The sequence below is a fragment of the Salarias fasciatus genome, chromosome 12 (assembly GCF_902148845.1).
Source record: "Salarias fasciatus chromosome 12, fSalaFa1.1, whole genome shotgun sequence".
Lineage (NCBI taxonomy): Eukaryota > Metazoa > Chordata > Actinopteri > Blenniiformes > Blenniidae > Salarias > Salarias fasciatus.
In genome coordinates, this window is record NC_043756.1 from 28,130,860 (window position 1) to 28,151,785 (window position 20,926).

At 44.9% G+C, this 20,926-nt stretch overlaps 2 protein-coding genes across 2 annotated transcripts; one reads left to right on the forward strand and one right to left on the reverse strand.

Annotated features, from left to right (window-relative positions):
* The first annotated feature begins 1,299 nt into the window (after positions 1–1,299).
* Positions 1,300–6,099, forward strand: LOC115398088 (leukocyte surface antigen CD53-like). Its single transcript, XM_030104730.1, has 8 exons — positions 1,300–1,432; positions 2,724–2,826; positions 3,912–4,100; positions 4,550–4,624; positions 4,922–5,029; positions 5,118–5,222; positions 5,300–5,383; positions 5,499–6,099. The coding sequence occupies exons 2-8, from the start codon at positions 2,764–2,766 to the stop codon at positions 5,568–5,570; spliced, it is 696 nt and encodes a 231-aa protein (XP_029960590.1). The 5' UTR covers positions 1,300–1,432; positions 2,724–2,763; the 3' UTR covers positions 5,571–6,099.
* A 151-nt stretch (positions 6,100–6,250) lies between these two features.
* Positions 6,251–20,570, reverse strand: araf (A-Raf proto-oncogene, serine/threonine kinase). The gene is made up of 16 exons (XM_030104729.1): positions 20,532–20,570; positions 17,822–18,036; positions 16,618–16,721; positions 15,122–15,224; positions 14,868–15,022; positions 14,077–14,175; positions 13,810–13,954; positions 13,701–13,728; positions 13,484–13,614; positions 13,177–13,379; positions 12,906–13,082; positions 12,501–12,547; positions 12,017–12,135; positions 11,777–11,908; positions 11,292–11,426; positions 6,251–11,103 (listed from the first exon to the last, which is right to left on the reverse strand). The coding sequence occupies exons 2-16, from the start codon at positions 17,930–17,932 to the stop codon at positions 10,963–10,965; spliced, it is 1,830 nt and encodes a 609-aa protein (XP_029960589.1). The 5' UTR covers positions 17,933–18,036; positions 20,532–20,570; the 3' UTR covers positions 6,251–10,962.
* Positions 20,571–20,926: the final 356 nt, after the last annotated feature.

Consider the following 20,926-nt stretch of genomic DNA (forward strand, 5'->3'; position numbering starts at 1 on the left):
TGCTTCCGTCTCAAACTATCGGAAGACGAAGGGAAAGTTATTTTACAAGCTGAAATATTTCAAAACCTTTCTGCTTCTTTTTTCTTTTTAATCATTTTATCTTCTGAATATTAGAAATTAAAACTACAGCATTTTGAAATAAGAGGATTTCATTTTTTGGAGCAGGAGGCCATAATGATTAGAATGTGAACTCTTTCCATTTGAGCTGCAGAGAAAACTGACTGAAAGGGAAAACAGTTGTAGTGTTGGTTAAGTATGATTTGTTTTCAGAGGACAGTCACCACGACCTGTGAATTCCTTTGTGTGTTTTCATTTCTTTGACATGTCTTTGATATCAAACCCTGGAGTGATGTGGGAATCATTTATTCGAGCCGTTAATGAATCGATGAGAAGCTGCACGAAACCGAAACTGTTGATTTCTGTGCTTAAAATAAAAAGGCGAAACTCAAAACCTCCGTGTGTATTTTGACTCTGAGGTTTTATTTCTGGTTTGAGACTTGTTGAGCTCCTCGCCGCTTCACAGGAGACAATTTAAATTTGCAAAATGAACATAAGAGGAGGTTTCATGATAGTCCTTCCATCTTATTTTAATGTTTTTAACGTCTCTTGTCACTTTGCAACAAAATGAACTGAAAGCAGAGACGAGCCAGCGTTTCTCTCACTGAACTGTGTGTGTGTGTGTGTGTGTGTGTTTGTGTGTGGCAGCTGTGATCCACCCACAGAGGGCGTGGCTCAGTTTCACTCAGAGGTTAAAGGTCTCATCTGGTTCAAGGAGACGATCAAACCTGATGAACACAACTTTACAGCCAGGATTATTTCCACTGCTGCTACAGTGAATCAAACAACAGACTTTGTTATAGTTCCCTTAACCTGAGCGTCTTCCTCCTCTAACATCCAGATTACAGAGCGTCTTCCTCCTCTAACATCCAGATTACAGAGCGTCTTCCTCCTCTAACATCCAGATTACAGAGTGTCTTCCTCCTCTAACATCCAGAGCATCTGAACTCAGCTGAACTGAGTTAAGCTGTCAGCTCAGCAGCGTTAGAGGACTCGGCTCTCAGCTCCTCACTGAACGGTGTCGTGAAGTAACTTTCCATTAGATTTGATGAGACTACATTAGATTAGAATGGCTGCTCCTCTGTGACTCGGAGCTGCTCGTCACAGCTCGGCAGCTTCAGTTCCTGGACGTCTCGTCTAAATTTAAGCAGTGTGTGTCACAGACGTGTGCCTTCGCTCCCCGGCTGCTGAATCCCCCCACCCCCAACCTCGCTGAAGTGTCAAAAGAGGAAGTGTGCAGGGCCTCTGCAGCCCCGCCAAGCCTCCTCATCACGCTCAGCACCACGAGAAGGGGAAGTGTGATGAGCTGAGAGCTTCACTGAACACCAGCCTCCAAACGCAGCGCCGCAGCGGATCTCTAACTGTCAGCCGTCAGGTAAGAGCCAGGACTTTGACAAGCTTTTAAAAGACTGAGGAAGATCGATCTCATCGACACTGTACACAAATAGGATCAATCGATCACTCCAGGAACCAGAAAAGGTTTAAAAAAGAAAATTAACTCAAACAGGAAGTCTCAAATATGTCAAGCAACTAGAGAGTTCAGCAATCATCCAAAACCTTTAAATGATTAGAGGATTAAAAAATGTAAAGGTGTAAGAAAATGTGCTTTGATGAATAATCCGGAATAGATAATAATGTCTATAATCTACAGATACCTGAAAAATTAAAACGTACTTAAAAAAAAAAAAATCATATACATTTTAAAATACAGATAAAGAGAAAAGAGAATATTCAAGTATAATTACTAAATATCCTTTAAGTGTTGATGATCATCTCAAAAATAATCATGAAGAAGAAATATGGTCAATTAAGTATGCTGAAAACTGAAAAAAATATGAACTTTTAAGACTTTTTTGCTGTAATAACAATCTATCAAATATAGGTTATTTAAGAAAATATTTACAGAAATCCATCAGATGTGATCAAACATAGAATTTGATTAAAAGCAGAAAAACATTCAAGGAACTCTGAGGGATTGCTAAACTATAAAACATACCTGTAACCTTAACAAATATACAACGAGACATATAAAGACATATAAAATATATAAAGTCAGACATTACCTATAATCCATAATAAATAGAAAAGTTGTCACAAAATATAATAGATTTAAATATATTTTTGATATGATACAGAAATATGTATGAAATGAAATTACTTCAAGCATCTGCTTTAAATAATCCTTCTGACACCCAAAAGAATGGATGATTTTGAAAATATTCTTAAAAATATAGAAAATAATTGAAGAAAACATCAACAGCAGATCATCTTTCAAATAGATAAAACAAATGAATTCATGATCAAGTACATTCAAATTTAATTTTGATTTTGCAAGTAAAATGGATGCCTTGAATTTCTTATCTGGTGACTTTTTAAAAGATTACAATGAGATTTTATTTGTACAGAAAGCAAGCTGTAGTGTGTACACGGTGGAAATCTTCAATGAAATCAATGAAACGTCAGAATTCTACCAAATGTGTTCAGTACATGTTTCCTTCTTTTCGTCAACTGAAAAGAAAGTCAGGAAGTGAGCCGTGGCCTTTTTTCCCCTTCTGGTAAACAGAAGCAGCAGAACCGGTGAACTGCAGTAGCCCGGCTGAGTGGCGCCGCCCTTCTGGTCACACGGGGTCAAACACAACTCATGGGTGTTTGTTTGTTTGTTTCAGGCCTGGTCTGAAGAGCAGCAGCAGCAGCAGCAGCAGCAACATGGCTCAAGGCTGCCTCAAGTGTCTCAAGTACACCATGTGTGTCGCCAACTTCCTCTGTTTTGTACGTATGGCCACAGCTCCCTGTGTGTGTGTGTGTGTGTGTGTGTGTGTGTGTGTGTGTGTGTGTGTGTGTGTGTGTGTGTGTTTTTGTTTCATCCCATCTGTGCTGTTTCTGTTCTCTATTGTATTTACTGTATATATTCTATATCTGTTCAATCTATTGGTGAACTGGTCTGGTCCAGTGTTCCAGTGTTTTCAACTCAAGTCTTCTTTTCTCATCTTTTTCCTCGTGTTCTTTTCTAATCCATTCACTTCTGTTCCACTGTTTCTCTGATATTCTACCTACTCTGATCTAATCTACTCCATCTTTATATGCTCTTCTGGACTCGACCATTTTGTTCCCATCTACCCTCTTCTGTTGTAGTCTACTTTGTTCTTGATTACACTAGTCTAGTTTATTCTTTTCTACTTTACATTAGTCTGCTTCTTTTCTTTAGTCCATTCTATTGTTTTTACATATTGTTCTTATTGTGCAGTCCACTGAATTCTATTCTAGTCTTCTAGTTTCCTCCAGTCCATTCTAGTGATGCACCAGTATCGATACTAATATCGAGTTACAGGACCGATAATGCACGGAGGACTCGTGCTTGAAGGTACCCAAGAGAGAACGTGCGACGTCCAGTTAGGAGATTCTCTCATACTGAGATGATTATTAAAAGAAAAGTGCCCAGGTCTTCCAGAAATATTTGATTTTCCTGAGCATTTGATTGACTTCCTCTAGTTTCAGAGGGAACGTAGTGTCTCTTGTCCACCTGGTCAATCTGGGAGCAGATGGGTTCTCCCAGCAGAGTGGAATAATCCTCCCGTCAATCAAAGCACTACAGGAATGGACCTCACGGGCCTGGCTAGTAATAAATCTGACAGAGCTAGGTGATGGGCACGCATGATCTGAACCTGAATTAAACCACTGGCCTGTCCCAGGCAGTTTATGAAGGAGCTCAGGGAAAACTGACTGTAGGATTGGAACAGAGTTCGCCGGACGTCTCACTGGGTCCAGTGGCCTCATTCTGGTGTTCGACGTGAGAAATGCTGAGTTGCTGCCGGGAGCGGCTGCTCATTGTCCCCTGGTGTCTTCCCTCCCGGCAGATCTGTGGCGTGGCCGTGCTCGGCTTCGGCATCTTCATCACCGTCAAGTTCAAGATGACCGCCCTCATGCCCAACGTGTCCGTCTTCACCATCGCCAACATGCTGCTCATCAGCGGCATCGTCATCACCTGCGTGGCCTTCCTGGGCTTCCTGGGAGCTCTGAAGGAGAACCGCTGCCTCCTGCTCACGGTAAAGCAGAACAGACGCTCACCCCCACCGCTGGGGTCCGGGACCCCTCCGAAGAGAGGCGTTCAGGGACACCTCAGAGTCTTAGGCGTTTTGGTGACCATGACACAGATACTCCAGTTATGCAAGTGAAGTTATTTAAAGAAAAAAGAAAAGCTTCAAGTTTTGATTCAAGTGACGAAATAGAAGTCAGCTGGAATAAACAAAAGTAGTTCTTACTCTGAAAGATAAGAGTCTCACTATTTTTTATATTGGAAAAGTATTTCCTGGATGTTAAAACCGCTAAGGCAGACTCTCAAAACAGCTGGAAAAACCAAGGGAAAACGAGTCAAGGACCTTTTATTCACTGACCAACCCGTTTCTCTCTACAAGTTAGCTCAATGGTGTGTTGATTTGCTGCTTTTAAATCGCGGGCACAGTAAAGATGAGACCTGTTCCGTTGATGTGTCCAGTTTTTCCTGCTGCTCTTCCTCCTGATGCTGGTGGAGCTGGCGGCTGCCTGTCTGCTGCTGGTGCGGGAGAAAGAGGTGACGACCATCGGAACTCTCATTTCAGGGATTCTCTCAGTTCGCTGGTAGGAACAGTGATTTGTATTTATGTTAGCAAGAAAAGACAGAGCTGGAACGGAAACAGTGGGTCCAAATCCCCGAGTCATCAAGGTATTGATCTGAGATCTTTCCATAGGGTAAACCACATCCCACATGAAGTTAGCTCCTTCAGTCAAGCTCAGAACGACATTAGCTTCCAGCCAGCTCATCCTATGATTAAAATCTCTGCTAAAACTGTACCGACTGACTAAAGTAACCTTCCCGTCTTCCCCGCAGATCACCGACCAGGCGGAGAAAGACCTTGTAAATGGTTTGTTGAAAGCCAAGACGTCGAGTTTCAACAACACAGAGCTGATGAGCGACTGGGACTTGGTCCAGGGAATGGTGAGACCATCGGTTTTGGGGGTCGCGGGGTCAGATTGGATGGATGGACGGACGATCAGTCCACTGACGCTACGCTCCCTGCTTTCAGTTGGACTGCTGCGGAGTCAAGAACGTGTCCGACTGGGGGAGCCAGGTGCCCAAATCCTGCTGCAAGGACCAGTGCAACACGTCCCAGCCTGTCTACAGGGAGAAGGTACGTGGAGCATGTGTCATCCAGGTCAAAGGTCACCATTGCATGGCAATATTTTCCTCACATTGACCTGCTCGTAGGGCTGTTGGAGCAGCCTGAAGGACTGGTTCAATGAAAACTTTCTGACCATTGGAATTTCCATCATCATCATCTGTGTTATCGAGGTGAGCCTGTTCGTCTGTTCCTGGTTTAATTCCCTTTTAGCTGCTCCTCATTCCTTCACAGGAGCCATTCTGGTGAGGTTGATGGGTAAACGTTCGTCCTCCGGTGTGTCCGCAGGTGTTGGGGATGTGCTTCTCCATGACGCTCTTCTGCCACATCAGCAGATCCGGACTTGGCTACAAACTCTGAAGACGTCATTCTGAAGATATTGAACATTTCTGTCCTTACCCGAGAAATCACACGATCAGAGGAAACCAGTTTCAACCCTTAACCCCGGTCTGCATGTTCTTCCTGTGGCTATTTCCAAAACCGTGATTGAGGCCGTCGATGGCTTCCAACTTCAAGTATTTGTTCTTCAGTTCAAATCAGCACAATAGGGAGGTAGCCATGTTCCGTTTCCCCCGTTTCCACGGAGATTGAGCCTTTCTAAAAAATTGCGTTTTCAGTGGCTCCTAGCCGTTTTCGTGTAAACGGACACTCAAAATGTGTGGAAGAAAAGCACTGCGCTGTGTGAAGACATGAAACATGAACATTCATTTGTGATTTATTTCTGTTTGTAAACTCTGTAAGTTATCTCATTTTCTGTCACTTTTGCTGTAAAAAAAAAAAAAAAAGAACTTTGTTTTTAGTCTTTACTTTGACAATAATATTGATTATTCCATCAATAAAGTGTGACTTAGTGTTGACGGTCTAAATTCTGAAGGCGTCAGATGATCCACTTCCTGTCTCTGTTCTGTGGTGGAGCTTTTAAAAATACCCACTTCCTCTTAAGACGCCCTTCAAACACTCACTTCCCCTAAAAATTCAGTTTGACACACGTAAAAAGCGAGCCGGGGCGGATTCAAAGCAGACAAGGCAAGCCAATACACTTTAACACAGACAAATTTATTTAAAGAATAACTCCTGCATCAATATTTTAAGACAAAACAACCTAAAAAAATACTAAGATTTCCTTAAAACTTTAAAATAATTTTGTTCTTTTTGAAACCGTCACACAAAAAATAGAAACAAGTACAATTTTTTTTTCGTAATTAAAAAACAAAATGTAACTGTACACAGCAGAATATACCATTTATTGCAAACTGAACACCCCTGACACCTCAGAAACTAGAGACACAAGTATTGCAATTCACCTACAGATATGAAAAGAGGAAACACATGACCTACTCTGATACAGCTCTCTCTCTCTCTCTTCTTCTTCCCATTTTCAGCCCTCTGGCGCCCCCGAGAGGCTCCCCAGTGAGCCTGCGTGAGGGATTTTATTTTATTTCTTACAGTGCGGCACTTGTTTGATAGGTGAGATAATCTTCAGTGAACGAGAGAGGAAAAAAATAAACAGAAAGCGTGAGAAGTGCTTTCTGATTGAGAAGTTTCTGAAGAATAGAGACGCAGAAAACAGAATTAACAGTTTAAACTGCAGACTTCAGATGAAAGATGGACAACACCGCCGACACACGAAGCCAAAATGTCTACAATCACATCAAGTTAACAGGAACACTAAAAACTAAAGATCAAGGTTATAAAGGCAGTTTTTTCGGGCAATTCGAAACCAAACCAGTTAATTTGATGGGAATTTTAATTATAATTACTTACAATGTATCATATATTGAAAAATATGCTTTGTTATATGTTTTTTTTTTTGGGGGGGGGGTGGGGGGGGGGGGGGGGGGGGGGGGTTGAATTTTCACAGAAAAATGGAAAACAAATGAATCACAGTATCTTCTAAAAGGCTGAGCTGCAGCCTGAAAAGATAAAACATGAATGAGAAAATCTTCATTCTCTCATCTTGTAAAAGTCAAACTGGGAGAGAACAAAAATGAAAAGAAAATGTTTTTCTTGGCTTTGAACAATAAAACCCCTCCTGATTCAGTAATTTAGCTTAATTTCATTTTAGCGATTCAACGTCGTTCCCTGAAGCTACACTGTGAGCGACACACGGCTAAGCTGAAGATGGCTGCGATCCGAGATATTTTGGCTTCAATGTGACACATCTGAAGAGAACAGAGACGCTTCGTCCATCTTCATACCAACAGTCTGCGTTTAAACACACTTTCAGTTTATCGCCAACAGATTCGGTTGTAGTGAACTGCTGTGAACAAGGTTTGTTGACGAGTTGGTGCTCACAGATTCCTCCAGAGTTTGAGAGAAGAAGCTGCTGGTGGGGCGCAGACAGTACCGTGCTGATAGAAACATTGGCGTTGGATGAGGAGAGAGCGTCACGCCGGGCGAGAAGGGACCCAGACGTTCTGGGGAACCGCGTGAAGAGCCGCGGTCGCAGACCAGAGCGTCCGCCGAAGACATCAAATAAATAAACGAAAGACGGAAAGTCAAGTCTTTCTTAAACCCCACCCGCCGCTGGTTAAACCCACATCACGACACCCGACCCTTGTCCCACAGAGAGATCTGGAATGAGTCAGAACTGTTAGGGTACCCAGCCCCTAAAGATTCACAACTAAAAACAAAACAAAAAAACTGCCGTCAAACGTCGGCGGCGGTAAAGTTTCAGTCACATGGTGTTCACCAAACCCCCCACCCCACCCACCCTCCCACACCACCGCAGTGAGGCCAAACACTGACTCAACACCCAGTCAACAGCAGACGAAAGCAGGAGCCCTTGAAATGGCAGCGATGGGCAGGCTCCACCGCCCGATCCCAGTCTTGTTCTGGTTCTCGGACAGTGTCAGAGCAGAGGTCTGCTGGGAATTATTGACGTATTAACACCAAACGGAATGCCTCACCGGTTCGTTTACACAGAGAACTGTGAAAACGGTCACTACTGCGCTGCCGGAAGCTTACCGAACACACCGGAGAGAGCTGAGGGCCGAGGGGAGGGGAACTGACCCCCACCTGTCCAGGCCAGCCTCTTTCAAACTCCAATAACTGACCACCGGCCTGGAGACATGAAGTATGACCGGAGACATTCAGGTGTTTGAACCTGGAGCTGATGTTTGAGATCTGGACCACAGAGCTCCACCATGAAAATCAATCTAATCCCAGCTATGCAGGGAAATGTCGTCATGTATTTACCGCAGGATTCTTTGGAAAGTCCGAAGTTTTTGTACCAAAAAAATTTTGTTTTTTCTCTGTAAGGTGAGGAAACCCGGAACTTGCCCGATTAATGTTAATGATTGGGGAGATGAAAACCTTCATCGGATGGCTTCTTATTAAAGACTTCAAACTGAAGGCTCATATCCCAACAGTCCGTTGACTTACAGCATGTCGGCTTAAACAAAAACGAACGTGAAACAAAAAGTTGAGAACGAGACGGAGCTGAGAAACCAGCTGACGTCAGACCGACGTCTCTCAGAGAGGAAGCGGTGCGGGGTGTCTCCACTCCGTGACGTTCAGCGGTTCTACATGTGATCACACCTACGGTCGGTCCAATCCACGTGGTGAAAGGTGCTAGAAATGAAGCACGGGGGATATTTCAGCAGCAGCAGCAGCGGCGTTAAGGCAGCTGGATTCAACAGAGGGGGATGCCGGGGCTTCGTTTCCTACGAATGTCGGGAATAAAAACCAGAGGGAGAACATGTGGTGCGGCATCAAGAGGAAACCGGACAGGGAAAGACTGCCGAAGGCATCACGACGCCGGTGCGTCGGTCTGAGACCCTGTTATCACAACACGGTCTCACCGTTCCAGAAAAGTCTCAAAAAGTTGCATTTTCAGTGACTCCGAGCTCCGTTGTCGTGTAAACAGACCCCCAAAACTCCAAACGTTCACATTTTCACTTGAAAAGGTGTAAACAGAGCCTAGAGTCCGCACCTGGCCGAGCAGAGGAAACAGGAAATGACATCACTGCCCCCCGCTGTGGTCTGAAGTGACATTTCTGGGTAACTGATCACAGAACGGAGACTCAAGAGGTGTGGAGAGACGTTTGTGGCCACGGAGAGTTTCCCTGAACACTCGATTCTGCTGCTCCAACAAGTAAACGCAGCACAGAAACTGAGGAAAGTGTGTGTGTTTGTGTGCGAGTTGGATTCTTCTTGGCAATAAATATGACATTGTTGGAAAGTTCATTCCCTTTTTTTTAAGTGTCTCCACATTAATTAGAGGCATAGAGAGAAGAGAAAGTACATCTGTAGGATGAGCAGCAGAGCTGAGAATGTGGATCTCTACGGGATTATTGCCAAGAAGCTGCATTATGCTGCAAATCCACCCAAAACACACCTTCCCTCTCTTTTCGTGCTTCGTTTACTCGCTGGTTTTGCACAGGATCACAGACATCGAGCCCTTCATGCAACCCTGATAGTTTAAAAAAGAGTTTTTACACACAAGCGCACCTACAAAAACTTAGAATACCGTGGAAAAGTTCACTGTTTTGTCAGTTATTTTTTTAAATTTCGATTGTGACAGCTGGAAAAACAGACAAAACAAAACTCTGTTAAATATTCAAATATAATTTATATTATTTCCACCATTTTAATTTGATTACAGTGAATCGTTTCCACTGTACTCTGGCTTTCTGATGCGCCTGCACGTTGCTGGTGTTCAGTGTAGTGTGATGGAAGCCTGCATTTCAAATTAAAAAAGCTCAGAAAACAAAGGGCTTGTGCCCACAGAGGAACCAGCATCTGGCAGTCAAAACACAATATGAAGCTTTTTTCTGTTTTCCTGACCCTTCCTGATGTTTAACAGTTTTGAGCACTCTGCAGCGTCCTGTCAGGAAAAACAAAACAAAAAAAACCCTCACATGAAGCGGACACAAGCCCGTGCTGGGTTTATAAATCTGAAAGTCTGCATATAAAAAACTATCAATCCTGATTAAAGAATCACAGTGGAGTCTAGAAAAGGAACGGCGAAATGCTTTCAACCGGCGTTTCGTTGACATTTCCTATTTTCAGTACAGACTGCTGTGTTTAAGACGAACGGGAGGATTGAACGGCCTCTCTGCAGACGACTGTCGGAACACAGGGGCCTCTCTGGAAAAGCTGGCTGCAGATCCAAACATCTCGCCGAAACAACAACCTGCAAAACCTGATTAATGTGGCGATTTGCGAGAGAAGGGATTCTACCAGAGGGGGGGTGGATGAAATGAAGCTCCATTTGTTTCCAGATCCCCCCTCACATAAAGAGGGCGCTTTACTTTCGCTCATCGCTGAGGTGATCTGGGCCTGTCGCTGAATGCAGCATCCACAGCAGCGTTTCCTCCTTTTTGCTCACGTTCTGGACCAATGTGAACGTTCCTTTTATTGGCTGTATGAATTCCACCTTCAAATCACCACATTTACCCGGTTTGCCTCCCTCTGCTGCGCTCTGATCTGCCCCAGCGGCCTCGGCTGTGTAAGCGGACAGAAAGGCCCGGCGGTCCGAGTAAGACTGTTTGACTGATAAAAAACCAACAAAACAAGACGGAGTCCCCCAGAAGAGCTGAACATACCTCCCGGCAGGTGACGAGTGCAAGTCGAGCGGTGCCTGGATTTACTCGGATGTTCCGACATGTTTGTGCTTTCATTCTCTCACCCGACGGGCAGGCGCGTGTGTAAAAAGAGCAGAAGATTCACTATGAAACCAAACAGAGTCTTTAGGTGATCTCTACAGTTTGTTTCCTGAAGGGTGAGCCGGGGGTGGGGCGGGTGGGGCTCAGAGGGGCATCAGCCTGGTGGTGTGGAACAGGAGGGGGTTCAGGTCCTCGGCGTGGACGGCCCGATGCAGCGACGGCTCCGAGCGGCTCCGCTCGATTTTTGGCAGCAGGTCTTGAACCTGCTCGATGGCTACCAGGATCTGAGGATGGAGGAGATGACAGAACACTGAAGACATGGCCTGCATGCTTGTTTCTAGTGGGGAAACTGAGTGAAGTCTGCTGTTTTTAGACGATGCACTGCTATAACCCTACGGGGAGTGAACAGAACGTCCGCTTGTTCCTGTGTCACTGCCTGTTTGGGTGCAGTGGGAAGCTCTGCTGCACTGACCTGCGGGAACAGGGGCCTCTCATCACGTTTGAACTTCAGGCAGTCAACGATGAGCCTCTTCATTGACTTGGGTGAGGTACTATACAGCTTACTGAGGTCTGGAGACAAGTAACCGCGGCCCACCATGAAGAGTATCTGAGAGAAAGCGCAGAAACAAAAAGGTCAGTGATTCAGGTTTACAGTTTCACGACATGCATGCGGCCATCGCTCATTCACTGCACGGACAAAAACAGTGAGCAGTGCAAAGAAAATATCAACTCAGTGAGAGAAGGGTGAAAAAAAAAACATACAAAACATAAAAAACAAAATAACTGAAAAAATAGGCACCATTACAAGAACAATAGCTAAAATCTTCATTCTGGACCTTGTTTCAAACATGTTATGTCTAATATGTGTCCAACAGCAGTGAGGCTGTAGTTGATGTGCAGCGTCAGGAGAGGGCGCTAGAGCACAGAGCAGTCCACTTCACAGCAGCGTGTAGACACCTGGTCTCTGTTGTTGATATTGGAGTAAGGCAGGGTCCCTGACATCAGCTCAAACAGCACCACTCCGTAGCCGTAGACGTCCGACTGGAAGGTGTAAGGGTTGGCGTCCTGCATCCGGATCACCTCGGGAGCCTGACAGGAGGCAGACAGACGGCTTTAAACTCAAGACGGAGCCGACCGAACAGCTGCCGATAGACACGCGGCGTTTCAGAAATAATGAGGCTGGAACCAGATCTTTACCATCCAGAGGATGGAGCCACTGGGCTGCTCCACCTGCTGGGAGCCGCTCCACCGAGACTTCACCGTGGCCAAACCGAAGTCGCCGATCTTCACGGTCCAGCCCTCGTGGAGAAAAATATCTGACCGCAGAGCTCAGGAGACAGCACATCTGGTACACCGAAAACTAGGCAAACCCAACAGATTCAGCGGCTGCCTCAGACCTCTTCTCATTAGTGACCAGGCTCGTTTAACTGCTACATGAAGTCGTGGAGGACAGAGTGACATCCACACTTCAGAGGGGTGAAAGGAGCTCCAATGTCATTAAACTCCAAACAATATCTGCTCTGTTTCAGTCTGAGAATACAAACGTCTGGTTTGTGGTTGAAGCTCAGACTGAAACAGAAGACGATGTTCAGATTAGCCTTTGTGGTGACGGCCGGACCGCACGTCTCTCACTTCTCATGCTGTCTGTTAGCGAGGTTCACACGGCACGACTGGAGGATACTGTTGGATTTCAGATCTCGATGAATTATGTTCTTGGCGTGAAGATAACTGGAGGAGAGAGAAGAGGAAACACCAGTCAGAGACCACAACAACACAGACACGCCAGCTCTTCATGGCTTCAGGAGATTCACAGAAGAGGAAACAATCACATTTTGACAGTGACTGAGGAAACATCCAGCAGAACGTTGATATCATTGATCGTTATCAGTTGTATGACTGAATGACGGGGAGGAGGAAACTGGACAGAGCTCTAGGAATGTTGTGATCCTGGATATATTTCACTAAAAATGACACATTAAACAGGATCTTAACTAATCTGAGTTAAACTAAAAACAATGATCTGGACGAGGTGTGACTGGATGCCAGATCTCAGGTTGTGAGTTCGGGGTGCGGCGTGCCGTCTTACTCCATGCCCTGCGCCGTCTGCCGGGCCACGTCGATGCGGCGCATGGTGTCGAACTTGGTCTCGGTGACGTGCAGGTGGCGGTACAGGCTGCTGCCTTCACACCACTGCGTGATGATGGCGAAGTTGGGCTTGGTCATGTAGCCCATGAAGAGCAGGATGTTGACGTGGCGGGTCTTCCTGCAGACACACGGTGCAGCCGTCGGACCGCGCTCAGGTTACACTCCAGCTTTAGGTTACGCCGACAAGGCGTCGCTCGTATTTCGATACTCACCGTAGGACCTGCATTTCGTTTTTGAAGGCCTGGAGCTGCTCAGGCGTGGGCTCTTTCACTTTGAGGATCTTGATTGCTACGTCTCCGTGCCACTTGCCCTTGAAGACCGTCCCGAAGGAGCCGGTGCCTATCCTCTTCTGGATGTTGACCTCTCGAGAGTGGACCTCCCAGTAGTAACTGGAGTCTCTGTATCCGCCTCGGTGCTGGAACACATTCAACCGTTTGAAGCATTCAAACTAATGTTGCACCGGCCTCATGTTTGACACCCTGGTCTAAAGACACATCAGGAAGGCTGAGAGCTGCTCACCACTTTCTTCTTGTCGTCGGACGAGGACGGCTTGCGCTCCTTGTGCTCCGAGGGCGATTTGGGCGGTCTCCGTCCCGGAGAGTCGATAGAGGAGGGCGGGCTGGTGGAGGGCTTCGGCGACGGCTCTGGACCTGTAAAACCAGTCACACTGTCATCAAACGAGAGAAAATATAAAGTGAGAGAATCTGACAGGAGAAGAGTGGAAAGGAAAGGATACCCATTGTGTTGTGGAACTTCAGCGCTTCCTGAAAAGAAGAGAGACGTGGTGAGGGAGATGTGGCGACTCTGCTTCAGCTCACAGCCGAGAAGGTTTCTCCGGCACTCACCTCGATGATGCCGACACTCGCCGGGCCCACGGTGCTGACCATGTGCACGTTGGGAGTGGAGGTGGAGCGATGCCTCTGCAGAGACTGACCGTCTCCACTCGACATGGGGAAGTGGAAGGTGGAGGTGGGCGACAGGAGGTCCATCCTGCAGGGGAAACAGTCACACCCCACAGTCTCAGTGGCACGTTCAGCTTCGAGCTCGGTGGTGTGTGTGTGTGTGTGTGTGTGTGTGTGTGTGTGTGTGTGTGTGTAGTGTGGAGGGATTACCCAGCAGGCTCCGGGGTTAAGGCGAGGTTGCTCTGTGACGGGGAATTTTCTGGCGGGAGTATCTGTGTGTAATCGTCTGGGCAGGGATTGGAGTCGCCTCTGGACAGAACAAGGAGAGAGGAAGAGCGGCGGAGTGAGTCCGGCTTCGATCTGCCTCGTCACTTCCCCGTTTCAGACAAGAGCCGGAACAGATAACAGAGACGGAGCGGTGCCAGGTTTTCTCATGCAAGGAAGGCTTCCGTCCATTCTGAAACGAACGTCGCCGCTTTGCTTCGAGCAGAACTCAGAATGTTACCAGTTGGGAAATTCCCCTTTCCTGTCTGAAACCATTCACAAAAAGACAAGATGTAAATACCTTTAGCATATCGCTCCACTGGGCAGCAGCCCAGGTCGTTTCCGTGGCAACATTTCAAAAGACAACGCATCGTTTCTGCGTTTTCATCTTAGAAACGTTTCGTGTTTCAGCCGCAACATTTTGAAAACGATGTTCGTTTCCACAGAAACACGGAAAACAATGTAGTTTTCATCTCAGGACACGAGGAGGCGATTTTGGTTGTAATTAAACCGTGCAGAGAGAACAACACGCGATAAACGTATGAAACGTTTTATGGAATGCTGCTGCCTGTGGCGCCAACTATTGGTGGACAGTTAGACGACAGTTCAGCATCAATAGAAAAAAAAAAAAAAAAACACCGGCTGATTTCAATCAATCCGGACATTAACAGACTAAACCCTGAGCGTGTGGTCATCTCACGGTCACGTCCAGCTGACGCACTGCAGCCGGGCCTCACCGTTTGCTCACGGTGTCCATGTCCACGCACACCGTCGGCACCTTGCTGCTGCAGTGCTGGTGAAACTTGTAGCCGCACGTCTGACATCTGAAGCCGTTGAAAAGAAACTTGTGGCAGAAATCACAGTACGCCAGCTTGAAGAAGGTTTTCCGTACCTGCACATAAAACAGTAAATCAACACATGACAGGCTGTGCAGGTCAATTCAAAGCATCAGAATAACAGTGTGTGTGTGTGTGTGTGTGGTTGTTCTTACAAAGTTGTGCATGGTGAGAGGAATGTCATCCAAGACCTCCACCAACAGCTCCTCTCCAACCAGAGGGGTGATGTCTGTGTCCCAGTCCGTCAGTCTCTTCCGCCTGCAGAGAAGATTCAACCAAAACACCGTCAACACATCTTTTGATACAAACTGTTTTCTCAATAAATGAAACTATATTTCTGTTTATTTTCAAATCCACTAAAAATAATAATATGAGAGTAGAAATACTGAACGACTCACTAAAATAATTCCATCTTTAATTGTAGTTTTGTGAAATGCACCGGTACACATGAACATTACATGGAGAAAACATGAGGAATGTGTATTTTTAAAAGTACGGTACAATGAAAGCCGGAATAAATCGGGTTATCAAACTGAGACTGACATTTTCAAAGGAAATTCTTTAAAATTATATTTGTGATACTGTGAAAAATCAATGAGGACAAAGTATACGGAGGGTGGATGTAATTCCTGAGTTTCACTAATCACATTTTAAGGTACACGTGACACGTTGGCTTCAAGTCATAAAATAAGGCTAATAAAACCATAAACACTAAACTGAAACCATCAGAACCGTGCGGCACATGGAGATTCCCATGAGTTTTTGTTGGAGCCCATGTGTTTATATAAAAAAAGGTGTCAGTCTTTGCAAACTATGCACTGGAATATGAAAATGCAGAGCTTGTTCAGCACTGTGTAAAACACTGATGTTTATCTGACAAAAAACTGAGAAATGTCTGGTCGTCTACCAAGAAATCACATTGTAGTGATGCATCAAACGGATAAGGAGGCGCACAGAATCAGGAAAACACTTGCTCTCAGCACCAATCTGTAATATTCAGTTTATCTGTAGATCAGTGGTGTCAAACACATTTTAGTTCAGGAGCCAGAAACAGTCCGATTTCATCTTCAATGGGTCATTCTGACCAAACAGCGCTAAAATAACCTTTAACACTGAACTTTAAGTTTTTCTCTGCTGTGATGCAGAGCAAGCCTGATTGAAAAGGTCTAAAAAGTACTACAAGCTCAACATGAACTGAACGTTAATGAAACCTTCTGGTGCAAAATACGGTGAAAACTGCTGCATCATGAGTAGTTTTACAAACTCACCCTGACAGTGTGGCTTTGAGGAACACGCTAGCTTGATAGCGGGTGTCAGTGTTGTGCCGAGTCCGCTGTGCTTCAGAAATGTAACATTAAATTTAACTTTTCATTAAAATTTAGAGATCTGGCCAAACTGGAGTCTCTTGTGGCCCAGTTTGGACCCACAGGCCTCGTATTTGACACCCCTGCTATAGATCATTAAAACCCATGTATTTTTTTTTTTTTTTTTTTTTAACAGTAACACCTCCTACTGCGCTGTAATATCCTGCAACATGCAGACGAGCCTCCTGATAATCGCTTGCTGTCTCCGCTCAGTCGCTCCCGTAGGCGACGAGGAATGCAATCCATCAAATGAGTCGGCGGTGGGAGGACGGCCGGCGGAGTCTCACCCTTCCAGGAGCCGGAACACGGCGCAGCAGTCCTGGCTCAGGCCTCTCACTTTCAGCGCTTTGTCCAGGCTCTCGTGCACCGTCTGCCCCTGGCGGACGTTCACCTGGGAACACAAAGCACGCTTTGCAGTGACGCTCGCTTGGCCGGGACACACACATCGAGCATGGAGAAACAAAAAAGTTACATCACATAAAGACAGAAAATAAATAAAACGACAACAAGAAAAACAGGGAAAAGGCCTTTAAAAGACGGATTGACAGTGACTAAAATCCCCTTTCAGAATCAGCTGAATAAAATGAGACATCAATATAAAGGAAAACCAGAAAAAGATGATTAAATATGTATTTGACTGCAATTTCTCCAGTTGTACTGTGGAGGAGAGGAATAACCAGCAGGTCCATCAACACTTTCCCAATACTAATTCATACTTTTTATTAATTCTTTTAATGTCTCTCTTAAACATAAACTCAATGGGCCGTATTTGATGGGCTTCTTTTGTAAATACACATATTGTATGACAGAGTGTATGTGATGTTATGAGGCATAGTCTAGCCCGTACGGGTATTGGGTTTTTTATTTAGAATGTGTAATTTTGGTGAGTTTTAAAGAATTTTTACAAGACAATTGTCTGAATAAATGAAATGCAACTATGGATCTTTTACTACAAGTAACACACAAATATAAATGTGAAGTTTTGCCTGATTAAAATTGGACCTATAAACAGAAAAGACGCTTATTTAAATGGCGTCAAGTACAAATCTTAAAGCACAGAGACATCATTAACATACACCAAGTGTCTGTTTCATGCCAATTATCCTGCACGACTGTGAAAAAACCCACTGTCCATCTGTGATCAGATCTTACTGGAATAAACACACAAAAAGCCTGGAAGGAGATCCACAACCAGTACAAGCACTACTGTGACACAATGATCCAGTAACGCAACACACTGCCAACAACTTGAAGAAAACACTGCATGGTGGACAGGAAGACGATCAAGAGAGCGACAGGTGCCATCTGTGAGGCTTGACACCAACCGTTAACAAGTTGAGAAACCCGTCAGTGTCTGTGTGAGGAGTCACACTTACAGCGAGCGGCGATGCCACGGCTCGATCACAGAGGTGACGGTTCGTTACTGTCAACCACCAAACTGCCCCACATGTTATCGTTTTCTGATTTGCTAGACGCCGCGGACGGTCTTACCACAGTCCTCTGCTTGTTGGGGAGGTAGACTCGGATGGTGCCCCCACCTCGGGGTACGTCCTCCGGGCTGGTCTCCCCCGAGGAGGAGTAGGAGGAGGAGGTGGAGGACATGATGGGAGGCAGGAGGAGCTGGACGATGCAGCACGAAGAGACCACCACCACCACCTCAGGAGAGCTTCATGCAGATCCAGAATAGTGAGCCCTTTACTCAGAACCTGCAGCACGGCGAACAGTCAATTCAATCTTCATATCAGAAACTATTCTGAGAGCAAGTTAATGCAGGTTTATCTTGATAGCAACTATTTGAATTTGCAATATGCACATTTCAGAATACTGAAGTGGAAGGAATGAAGACTTTCATTGTACTGAGCAGTTGAACTCTGAAAGTCAACATATCTGACTCATCAGATGAAACTCAACTACATTTCTCATCATTATTTCAACATTATATCATAAACGGGACAGCAATTGAGGAAAAATTACTTAAAACAAGGAGAACAACTGCTCCAAATCCGAAATGAAAAAAAAACTTTCAGGTATTTACCACAAGTTACATCACAACACATGGCAAAGTTATCACACATTTAATAATTTATTAAATAATAAAGAAATATTAAAGCAAGAGAAGCAAAAAGAGCTCAAATTAAATGCAGATGAACACAAAAACTGACTAAATGATGAAAGTCTATCAAATCTATCCAGAGGTAAATACAAATTATACCTGGAAAATCACAAATGAACAAAATCTAACATTAAAAAGCCTTGTCCAGGGGCATGATGCTTCTGTCCAGTCTTAGATGCGATTGGTGTTTGGACCCTGAACTGGATAAAGGCGTAAAGAACATAGATGAATGGAGCACAGAAAGATGCAAAACCACTACAACTGGGCTAAATTGACCAAAAGTAAACATAAGTGATCCTGTTTAAGATGAGGAGAAACAACAAGCAAGTATCCATGAAAAGCTGCAAGATGATTCATAAGAGGTCAAACTGGTCAAAGGTAAAAGCTAATGATCACTTCGATCAAAAATTGCAGAAATCCAATGTTAATAAGATGCAAAACAGCTCAACACACATGCAAATCACCACAAATACATGCAAAACAGTCAATAACAAACATAAGCAACCTGAACAAGACCTCAAAAACACCACAACTGTAACAATGAACTGTTCACCGTATGCCCGTATTCAAGAAAAAGCCCAGCTCTTCAAAGAAACTACAGTATAAAGGAGCATAGCAGACAGTTAGATGAAGGAGTTATGACTGAAAACTGTTCTCATCAGATAACCTGAAGAGATCATTTCCAGTCAAGTCTGTTTGCATCCTGTGATTTATTTTCAACCAATCACATACTCAAACTTTTCCAAAACCTAAAACCAAGCAGAGGAAGCAAGAAGCAAGTAAATAAACATAACGTATAACATTAAAACACCTGCTGCTTTTATTCCATCTTGTTCCTCCCTGTATTCAGTGAAAGCCACTGGTCTGTTCTGCGTCATGGTAGGGCACCGTCTTGAGCTTCATAAACTTCACCCCACAGTTTCCCTCTTATTTTCCATCAACCAGTTTCTGGATGTATTCCTGGGACTGAGTATTAGATGTTTTTGAACATGACTTGTGCCATCTGAAAGTGGATCTGTTCAGTGAATTTTGACATTCTATACTACAAGAATAAAGGATTTGTGTGATCTGTTGAACGGGTGAATGATCCTTATGGCCATTAAGGTACATTTATCAGTATTACCCAAAGTCTCTGCACAGTCATTTAAAAATCTTAATGAGAGACAAGAATAGAGAATTTGGAGAGAATTTTGGCCCAACTGCACTTTGTCTGAGTACCGTATTATTCTTCATGGCAGTTTTCAAATCTCACGTTAACCATGGACATAAATTTTATTTTTTCATCCAGTATTGCACTGAGAAATAGCTTCAATTCTCACAATGTCAATCATATACCTATTCCTTTAACAATTCCCAAATAGCATGAATCTAGTTTGACTGTTGGTCAGTGAAAGTTTATCCCAGTCAAAGCAGTCCTTTAACCTCTACACATTTCTGAATTTATCGTCCTGAGCAGCTCTTCTAAATCTCCCTGAACTAATAATACTCGACTCGTCTGCAAGTAACTTGTCATCTCTAAATAGTCGGTTTATATCACAAACAAGTCACAGCACAGCTGAAATGTCTTGTCCAAAAATGCCAGAAAGGAGCTTTAAGTCTTATAAAGGCGTTCTGAGCAGAGAGGAGTGTGTTCAATGAGCGCTGGCGTTCAAACGGAGCTCACGTCTGGAAGCTAATGCTAGCTGACGTTAGCTCGGGATTTGCATGACACTTTCGGGGAGGCCATGTTTCTCCCGGAGCCGCCACTTCAGCTCACTTCAGGAGACTCGCCTGATACTTGTTAGGACAGTCATCAGGAGCGGGGGACGCGGGCCGAAAAGGCAGCGGCGCAAGCGGTGACCGGAGTGAGAGAAGCTGGAGTAAGAAGCCATTAGCTGGCAGTGCTAACAGGCTAGCTGCAGTGGGAGAGGAGATTATGCGGCTAACTCACTTTAGCTGACTTGACAGTCAGAAGCTACTTCTGCGGTCTTCACACGCGTTAAACCGGGGCTCTCTGCGCAGAGCCGTCCGGAAACCCGCCGCTGAAGCACCGCGAGCCCCGCGCAGGACAATTTTAAAGCAGTTTTCGGATAAAAGTTAAACTCTTACCTGTAGCAGCCATCTTGAATTCTCTCAATCTGAAGTCGGATCTGTCAAGAAGTTTGAGGAAGGCGGAAAAACCTGTCTAATGCTTTCAGCTGATTGGATGAGGCGATCAGAGGCGGGCTCTGATTGGACGGTTTTGTGGAGAGGGCGGGGCGTGTGAGCGGTCAGAATCCCACAGGGGCGGTGAGAACAGAGATGGGGCCGAGAAGCCCCCTCATGCATTTATTACTCTTTAAATGAGACAGGTGGCTCCGAGAAGAAGGGGTCCATTATTGGCAGAGTGCAACTGGTAAATCATGCAAATGCATTTAATATACCCTGATAGTGTGGATTGACATACACACTAACAAACAAGTTAGCGTCTAGATTTTGTCTGTATCTGTTGACATGTTTGGACT

Coding starts and splice junctions, on each gene's coding strand:
- LOC115398088 (XM_030104730.1), top strand. CDS start 2,764: ATGGCTCAAGGCTGCCTCAAGTGTCTCAAGTACACCATGTGTGTCGCC. Junction 2,827..3,911: donor TCGCCAACTTCCTCTGTTTT/GTACGTATGGCC, acceptor CCCTCCCGGCAG/ATCTGTGGCGTGGCCGTGCT. Junction 4,625..4,921: donor TGCTGGTGCGGGAGAAAGAG/GTGACGACCATC, acceptor TCTTCCCCGCAG/ATCACCGACCAGGCGGAGAA.
- araf (XM_030104729.1), bottom strand. CDS start 17,932: ATGTCCTCCACCTCCTCCTCCTACTCCTCCTCGGGGGAGACCAGCCCG. Junction 16,722..17,821: donor CCAACAAGCAGAGGACTGTG/GTAAGACCGTCC, acceptor TTGTGTTCCCAG/GTGAACGTCCGCCAGGGGCA. Junction 15,023..15,121: donor CTCTCACCATGCACAACTTT/GTAAGAACAACC, acceptor TTTTATGTGCAG/GTACGGAAAACCTTCTTCAA.